General features: G+C 34.4%; 1 protein-coding gene across 3 annotated transcripts; it reads right to left on the bottom strand.

The window, feature by feature from the left end:
• Window positions 1–756: 756 nt before the first annotated feature.
• Window positions 757–7,710, bottom strand: LOC8280700 (formin-like protein 5). Of its 3 annotated transcripts, none has more exons than XM_015721595.3 (8): window positions 6,793–7,710; window positions 5,017–5,530; window positions 4,807–4,911; window positions 4,026–4,725; window positions 3,714–3,916; window positions 3,141–3,376; window positions 1,517–2,393; window positions 757–1,316 (listed from the first exon to the last, which is right to left on the bottom strand). In XM_015721595.3, exons 1-7 carry the CDS (start codon window positions 6,967–6,969, stop codon window positions 1,536–1,538), a joined length of 2,793 nt encoding a protein of 930 aa, XP_015577081.2. In that variant the 5' UTR covers window positions 6,970–7,710; the 3' UTR covers window positions 757–1,316; window positions 1,517–1,535. The 3 variants fall into 3 exon arrangements, with proteins under 3 accessions (XP_015577081.2, XP_048234957.1, XP_002522822.2); XM_048379000.1 differs by adding an exon at window positions 6,169–6,250 and having other exon boundaries at window positions 4,807–5,530; window positions 6,793–6,923; XM_002522776.4 differs by having other exon boundaries at window positions 4,807–5,530.
• Window positions 7,711–8,962: the final 1,252 nt, after the last annotated feature.

The raw sequence follows: 8,962 nt of genomic DNA, 5'->3' as shown, positions 1-8,962 counted from the left end.
TGCTATTTGGGACAATTAAGAAAGAGGAAAAGATAGCGGAGTTTGTCATCTCAGCTTCATATTTACAATATAAAATTGCTGTTTAATATTAAAAAAAAATACATTTAAATTTTTTATTTAGAAAAATTAGTTCTTTTAATTTTTTCTAAATTATTTTGATTAAATTTGCTTTTAAAAAAATAATAGTTTACTTACTTTTTTCTGAAAAAAAATTTTAGACCTCAAAAAAACTTAAAAGAAAAATATTAAAGATGCTTTTACTAACCTTAATGATGGAAAATAAAACGCTCTATAATTTGTATTTTAATTAAGTTAATAACGAGTTTAGCTCCTCTAAATTAAGAACAACTCAAATTATTAATAAAATATTTTTTCTAATAGATCACTTGCCATTTGGGATTCGTTTAAAAAAAGACTACTTTTCTTTTTAATAGTTAATTTAATGATTAAATATCTAAAATACTCTTTACTAATTAACATAAATATAAATATTTATAATTTTTTACTTTTTTAACTTTAAAAATACCGATTATTATACAATTTCTTTAATTTTTAAATTATAAATAAATTAATAAAATCACTAATATTTGGATTATCATTCCCTGCATTAAAAAGCCTATAAAGCATATTTTAATAAAAATATAATTCAAAATAACCATATTAATAAATAAATAAAGTAGAATTGCTTAATCTTTCTGCAAATTAAAAATGGCATATTAAAATTAGTCGGTGGGATAATTAAAAGTCAATATTAAGTTAGTCCAAAACAAAAGTGGTATACTATAGATGCTGCAAATAGCATACAACAAGTATTCTCGGAAGATCATTTGGTCTCTTGTGGGTTTTCAGGTGCCACAAATATAATGCTTCTGTAAGACTCTATATAACAAACTACGCATGTCAAGCACTTTGGCAAAAATACAACCTTTTCCTCCAAAATTTCATACAATACACCAACTCCTAATTTAAAGCCACCTTGCTAATTCTTCCCTTGACAAAATCCTTAAAAAAAGAAAACAAAAATAATCAATGAATTTGAGGTAAGAAAAATGGTTATCTATCTAACTACCAATGCACAAGTTAGCTGAATGAGAATCCTTCTGCCCTCAGTTCAAGAATTTGGTCACAATGATATCATACTGTTACTTCCACTAGGGTTGCTGAAATTTAAGCCTTGAAGAGAAGTAAGAGCACTATTTAACTTGGCTTGCTTTGCTTTGATCCCTTCTTTCCTGAAGATGCACGCAGAAGGCACCTATGGAAGAATCCATTGTGCCTTTAAATCTTCTTTCTTGAACTTTCATCACAACAGTGACCTGGATAAATTCAAAAAAGGGACAACGATGTTCTTAGAACTCAACATTATTGCAAAGTAGCAAAGAGATTTCACTGCCCATTGTGCATTTCATACAAAATTATACTGTACATAAAAGGAAAACCGACCCCCAACCTCCGAAAAAATAATAAACCACGCAGAGAGTTATATAACTAGGCAATGACTGATAAATAGCATTACCTATTCCAAATGAACATTATTAACTCTCATCATCTGAACTAGAATTCTCCCTTCTCTCTGCAATTGCTGGGAATAGACGTGAACGAAAATCTGGAGAAAGATGTTGACGAGGAGAGGAATGAGATGACGCAGTGGATGACTCTTTTTTCAGTGATTTTGCTGACTTCTTCTGGGCCTCTCCCACCTGTTTGCACACTTTATCTAGAATTATCAAAAAGTCCCGCACTATGACAAACAGACGTAAGCCTTCATCCTTCCCTGCTTTCCCATGGAAATAATCACCAGTGCTCTTCATCAGAGCCATAATTCTCTTCTCTTCCTCCAGCAATAACATGACATCAACCTCAGCATTCTGAACAAAACTTTTTAACGTTTCATGGAATTCGCTACCTCCCTCTAAACTCTTCATGTCCTTGTTCAGGAAATCTTTGGTTTTTAATAGCGAATGGCCAAGTTTGGCAACAGTTCCTATTAAGCTATCAGCATCGACATTTGCTGCTTTCTTGACATTTTCTAGCTCACTGCTCAAACGAGAAACCACCTGAAGGCCAAGGCTGCGATAATCCTCCTCTGTATCAGGGGAAATATCCTCGAGAAGATCTTCAGTTGTGACACTGACATTGGAGAATGTCCGGCTCTCCTTTGCTGCACGAGCAGCTCTCACACCTTCGGAACGGATGATTTCCTGAACAACAAAGTGCAACAATGTGGTCTTACCATCTGCTCCCTTCACATCAGCTAATTTCAGAAGTGTGTCAAGCTTGAATGCCTGTGCACCACCTCTAAATGTTCCATCATTCATGCGATTGCCAGTTTTAAGAACAGCTTCTAGAAGCTTGAGGAATAATCGGCTACTTCTGAGTTCCTTGCAAGCAACCTGCCTCATGAAAAGGAGAAACCATTGTCATTTGCTCTTGAAATTAGCGAGCACAAAATTCCAAAGAACCATGCAAAGCTTCATGCTTCAGCATAGGTTTGCAGATATATAATATTATATATTTATGCAAAGCGCAAACATGTATGAGACAATAAGCACAAACAGATATGTGCACTACCACCAATCCAGAACCATTGTCACTGTGTCAGTGGACTAAATTAGTGGCTTCTCCAATTATGATAGCCTACTTTCCATCTTTATTGATCATTCATTCATATGATAAATGGTCAGTTTCTTTCTCTCTAAAAATCAGAACATGAGTATGCACTTAACAAGACATCTAACAGGGGAGACGAGACAAATAAAAGATAATATACTAAAAGGATCATTTTATATTTCTTAAAATACTGTATTTTGGTTTCATGTACTTCCAACTTTCAAGAATTTGCTAATGCAGTATCTAAAAAATATATATTCATCACCGCAAAAGTTAAATGCCTTTTCTAAATCACAAATGCTGAAAATCTAGAGCCTTGAATTAATAATTATAAATCATAATACACAAACATCCAAACTATTGTTCATAATGGGATTGTAAGCATGGATATTTACAGCTTACAGTAAAAAAGCAGCTTCTTATCCCTTCTAAAGTTGTAAGTAATTAGTATTCAACATTGATAGAAAAGGAGCAGCAAACATGAGATATAAAACTAGATGGGTGATGCTACAGAACCTTTTGTAACCTACCTCTAAGGTTTCAAAGGACTCCTTAGTAGTGGTAACCTCTTCCTGTAGAGTACACATGAAAAGTAGTGCTTCAAGTCGTTTATAAGCAAATGGAATCTCAACCAATGCCTTAAGGAACCTTTCAGCCGGCCCAAGTTGAGACAGTTCACCACTGAATACCCTAAGCTTCAGTTCTTCATCTGCTGTAGGTGCCATCTTCAACAGAGTCTGCAGGAGCTCTACAGGTAGCTCATTTCCTAAATTTTCAATTAAGAGGTTACACTATGTTGACACTAAGTATAAGACTTCCACAACTATTTAAATGAGCATTAACGACACCATAACTAATACAAGTACACCCACATCTGTCAGGAAATGGCTATCAGCTGAGAAACATAAATACCACAGATAAAATTTGTTCCCAGATACATTAGAAAATGAGAAAAACCAACAATTGCTACTAAGACGAAGATCTGAATAGTCAATTGTTTATAATCACTACCCTTTAATAGACTTATGTTGTATCTCTACTGTTCCAACCCTAGAATTATATTATCCATCAGAGGAGAAAAAAGAGAGAGAGGAACTAATCACCTTCACGGAGTGCATCACAAACTTCTTCTATCGTAACATTCAATGCCCGCAGGAGAATCGATAAATTTTGTGCCTTTTTGGTGTCAAGTATTTGAATATACTGAGTTGAAGGTTCTTGGGAAGAAGACTCTTTCTTGCCTTCATTTTTGTTTCTATCAACAGCTGCATATCCAAACAGTGTTTCTATCATCTCTTCATTGAACCTGTAAAATTGATTCAGCAGCAGTTTATTTTCAGTAAATTCATGATTAACCCACACACCCCCCCAACAACAAGAAAAAAGAAAAATAGTAGTGAAAATCAATGACATACTGGAATGATCCTGATTTAATCTGGTGCCAAACCATTGAATGCTCAGGATTGGCCATAACTTTATCCCAGAAAAAAGGCTTCAGCTTGGCTTTAGGAGTATTGGCATCACCATCTCCACCAGATGGAAGCTTTGACCCAGTAGGTGGACGAGGGACCTTAGCACCCACAGACAATGGTGGCGGTGGTCGGGGAGGAGCATGACTACCCTTTGAAGGTGGTGGTGGTGGTGGACCAGGTCTGGGATTAGGAGCCATAGGTGGTGGAGGAGGTGGTCCAGGAGGACGAGAACCCATACTAGAAGAAGCTTTTGCAGGAGGAGGTGGTGCACGTGGGGGAGTGGGAGGGGGAGCTGGACCAACCTTTCTGGGAGGAGGTCTAAGAGAAGCAGGTGGTTCAGGAGGAAGGGGCACTGCCCTTCCAGGGGGAGGCTTCAAAGGAGGCATGCTATCCACCCTTCCAGGAGGAGGAGGAACGAGACCAGTATTATTACTAGTACTGTCAACTGATTCAGCAGAGAAGTTGGAAGCACCAACAACTCCCAGGGATGCAGTTTCATCTACTGACACATGCAAAGCATCAGAGTTTATGCTATCCAAAGATGAGTGCTTCCTATCATGGCTCAAGTTGTTATTGAAGGACTGTTGACCAGCCTTCTCTTCCTTAATTGAAGCTACTACACCAAAAGGCTTATAAGAAGAACCTGAAAGATCAAGTCCAAAACTATATCACAACTACATCAAAAACAAGGAATTAGAGAACATCTGAGGAAGTGAGTATATACCAGTGGAGTAGTCAGTTAAGCTTAGGCTAAGAAGAGGTCTTTCATCATTTTGTCTCCTTCCAGAGCTTCTCCTACAAATCTTAGTGCAGCAAAGAAAGAACAATGCTGCAAAGGCAAAAGTCACTACAGCAGTCACGACTACTGCAATGATAATTTCTTTATGTTTACTGTCACCACTATCTGGCTTAACAGTTGGATCTGAATTTGGACCTGCAGAAGAATTTTCACTAGTTGGAGTTGGTGCAGGTGGTGTGTTATCACCTATCCGAGGGAAAAATGGCTCTTCTGGAGACGGAGCAGGAGGACTTGAAGGAATAGATTCTGGAGAAGGTGCGAGATCAGGAGATGGTGCTGGACTGGGAAAAGGTGATCCACTAGCAAGGGATGGTGTCTCTGCAATGCTCTGAAGCAAATTCCTTTTAGGAATAGCTGCCCTGGGGAACAAGGAATTATAATACCTTATATGCTGACTGTTAGAGCGACCTTGTCGAGAAGCATGGAAGAGAATATTATTCTTTCTCATACAATTCAGAAGAGTTCGTTTCAACTGGGGATGCTGGGCTGTAATTAATTTCCAAATATGTTCTTTTTCCAGTGACTTACCCTCTGAATTACTTTCACTAGCCATACCACATGTCTCCTTTGGAAAACATAAGTTGAAATCTTCATCAGCCTCCTTCAAATTAAGCAATTCTAGCCTGCAACAGATCGATAATAGCTCTCCCTGTAATCCAATAATTTCAGTGAATCTTAAGTCAACTTGTTCCTTCAAATAACAATAAATTAAACATAGCTGCAGATGAGCCCTGAGACAAACCTTACATTAACTAATAATAAGGAAGCATTCTTGTATGCACATATGCAGAGACATGTAGAGCAGAATCAAAATAAGTAGGAAGACGAAGTTGAAAGAAGCAGGTTTCACAATTAAGTATATCTGCATGCAAATGCTACAAGCGTCATGCGCCCGCTATTATGTGCATGTGACAATTCAGGCTGTAGTAAAGAGTTCCTAGATCTGCAATAAATTTTAGAAGTACATGATTTTTACCACTAAAATACCATCTATTTACACAATGACTAGTCAATTGGCAAGTCAAAGACACTCTGTACAGCCAAGACAAGCTTTCAATAATTTAAGAATCAGAACTCTTGAATACTGGAAGCATGGTTTTACAAAAGCAAACTCCTTAAAACAAAATGCAAAGTATTATTTCACAACGACTAGTTAACAGGAAAGACAAAAGACAGTGAATTCTTTACCAGCAGCAACATTAAGCAAGCTTCAGTTGTAACTAAGGAAAAATACCACATAGTAAGATCATATATCTTAGTGAGAAAACCATATGTCCAGAATGACACCTGAAATTTTTAAGCTTTTTTCTTTAACCCTTCAAGCTAAAACTCTCAATTCAAAACGGTTGTGAAATTTGTAGGTGCTTATCTACACAAAAGTGGCGAGCCATTAGTGAACTTACTGGAAAGGAGTCAAAGCAGAAGCTTAACTAGAGTTAATATTCATGTCCATTTTTAGGCTTCTGACTTTAATATTATAACCAATTTAATAATTGGCTGCATAGATAAGAAATAAACATTATACAAGTCATATAAGGCACTGGACATAACTGGTCATACAAGTTACTAATTCTTCACATCTTTGCATGTCATCCCAAGTTAACAAGTGAAATTCAATGTACAACTATCTAGCATGAAGAATTACTTGAAATGGCAGCCGGCAATTAGTAATCTATACTCTCCAGTAATCCTTAACAGACTCAGAAGTCAGATTGCCCATTGATGCACAAAAAAATAGTCTAGCAAAAATACATAATGAAACAGCAATTCAACATCCTAAGGTATAGCTAAGAAAATAAACCAGCATCCAGTCTCATATGTAGACAGGAACTTCAAACACTTCAAATAAAATAACCTCAATACAATTTAATTATGCTTAAAGCAATAAGACAGTATGTTATGGTATCCTACCATGCTCTCGTCAACCTCCCCAGTCACTGGATCCACTAATTGGCTCAAAAACACTTGCTCTGTCCTCTTTCTATAATCTAAGCCCCCAACCAGAGATGCACAAAGCAGAATCAGCAAAAACATGAAATAATTTGACTGCATTCGAATCATTTGTAGTTGAATCAACATTGTCAGCATAAACTATCCTTCTCATTTCATCAATAGATAAACCCCTTACAGAAGCAAAACCCTAGACGACCCTCATAATCCAACGCTATCAAAAAGCTCCACACTTTGGACGTTTGACTCATACCCCAATACAGTTTTTTGGAAAGAAAAGTCTCAAATCTACCTGATCACCGACATCTAAATACAAATTATCCAAAACCCAAATACAATGTGTCGAAAACTGAAACTTTAAGCCAAAAGCCAACAATCAAATAAAACCCAGAATTTCTTTTCCCTCAAAAGAGCCAAAATATCGAATTCAACGACATAAAGTGCAAAACCCAAAAAGCATCAATATGAATGAGCTCAAAGAGGATCTATCAGAACCGGATGAACCCTATTTTGGCCTATATAAACAGAACCAGAAAATCCCAAATGTGAGCAGGAACTTTCAAAATATACAAAAGGGTGTCCGATTATGACCGGATCCAATCAAAAACAGCTCAAAAAGACAATTAGCTGTTTATGAAGAAAAAGGCGGTGTTGACCAGTGAAATGGTGTGAAATTCTCGATAGAATTTTCTTATCGAATAAGGTTTCGAAGAAAAAGCTGACAAAAGAATTTAGTTATTTTAATATTTTCATTATATTGAAACGAGTAATTTTGAATTTGATGGACTCGTTTGGGCAGTATAAGAGAAAGAGAGAGACGCGGAAAGGAAAGGAAAACAGGACCCGAATTCGCCTGTTACGTGGAAGAAAGAAGTAAAGGAACAAATGCTGGAATGTCTTTCTTTTCTTCTTTTTTTCTTATTTTACTGTTTTTTTTACATTAAATGCTTTTATTTTAATAGTAGTACACTTGCATCATGTTCGAATGAGGGATCCCATACAGTGATTTTATAAGATTTATGAATTTAAAATAATTTATTATTTAATAATGTATAAGAAAATAAATGATGATATATAAATTTTAGAAATTTCATCATCTTGTAAATTATCAGTTTTAAAATTAAATTTATTGAATAAATATAAAGTTTAAAATTCAATATTTCTTAAAAAATGATATTATTTCAAAATTATTCTTATTGAATTTCTGGTATCCACAATTGTTCTTACTCTTGTTTTATAATTGCAAATCTATATTTTGATGGAAGCTTTAATAAATATATATATTATATGCATGATTTTGATTCAATAGTTTTTCATTTTTAAAGAGTAAAGTTGAATATTACTTAATAAAATCATAGTGTGATTGCTGTATCAAATATGAATGAAAATAAAATTTAACCATCAATTCGTTATTAATTTATTGATTTATATTCAATTAAATGGTAAGATTTTAAAGATCTATAAATACCTTTATAAGTTTATATGTTTCAGAAACTTCCTTTAACTCAAACCAGCTTTGATTTTTTTTTTTTTTTTACTCATTATTTTGTAGGGCTAAATTAAACTAAATTTCAATTAATAATTTTAGATTATATAATGTAATTTGTGAGTCAAATTATTAGATATTGAAAACAATTATATATCTAATTGATACAATTACTACATTTCTTACTTGGCTTGTGTTGTCATGATGCATTGCATCGTATTTTCTCAAATGTACTACGTTCAAATTATATTTAGAAATACAAATTATAAAATACCAATTTGTCAATTATTCTAGAATGTCTCTATGATGAGGTCAGATTGAATCTAAATTAAAGTTATATTAATATACAAAGACAAAAGATATTAATAAGCCATGAGTTTTTGAGGTATCGACAATAGTTTAAATTTCGAGAATGGAAAATATTAAATATCTCACTCAACTCTTATCCACCTTATATGACATATATAATTTTTTTATAAAATTGCCTCTAAACTCTAAAATTATTTCCCGCGAATTACATTTTATAATTACAGTAATTATAATACTCATCTAACTGCCAAAATGTTATTGCCACCATGTGAAATTCTGGCATAATTTTGTATATTAATATTAATTTATTTTATTACCAACATCCTATAAAAGGAA

The sequence above is a fragment of the Ricinus communis genome, chromosome 9 (assembly GCF_019578655.1).
Source record: "Ricinus communis isolate WT05 ecotype wild-type chromosome 9, ASM1957865v1, whole genome shotgun sequence".
Classification (NCBI taxonomy): Eukaryota; Viridiplantae; Streptophyta; class Magnoliopsida; order Malpighiales; family Euphorbiaceae; genus Ricinus; species Ricinus communis.
The sequence above is the reverse complement of the archived record's forward strand: the minus strand, read 5'-3'. Positions and strand labels throughout refer to the sequence as shown.

What these genes read in the sequence shown, in the direction of transcription:
- LOC8280700 (XM_002522776.4), bottom strand. Translation starts at nt 6,969, where the DNA reads ATGCTGACAATGTTGATTCAACTACAAATGATTCGAATGCAGTCAAAT. An exon ending in TTGTGATGCACTCCGTGAAG is followed by an intron (nt 3,377 to 3,713) that starts GTGATTAGTTCC and finishes TTGAAAATTTAG; the next exon opens with GAAATGAGCTACCTGTAGAG. An exon ending in AGTCCTTTGAAACCTTAGAG is followed by an intron (nt 2,394 to 3,140) that starts GTAGGTTACAAA and finishes TTCATGAGGCAG; the next exon opens with GTTGCTTGCAAGGAACTCAG.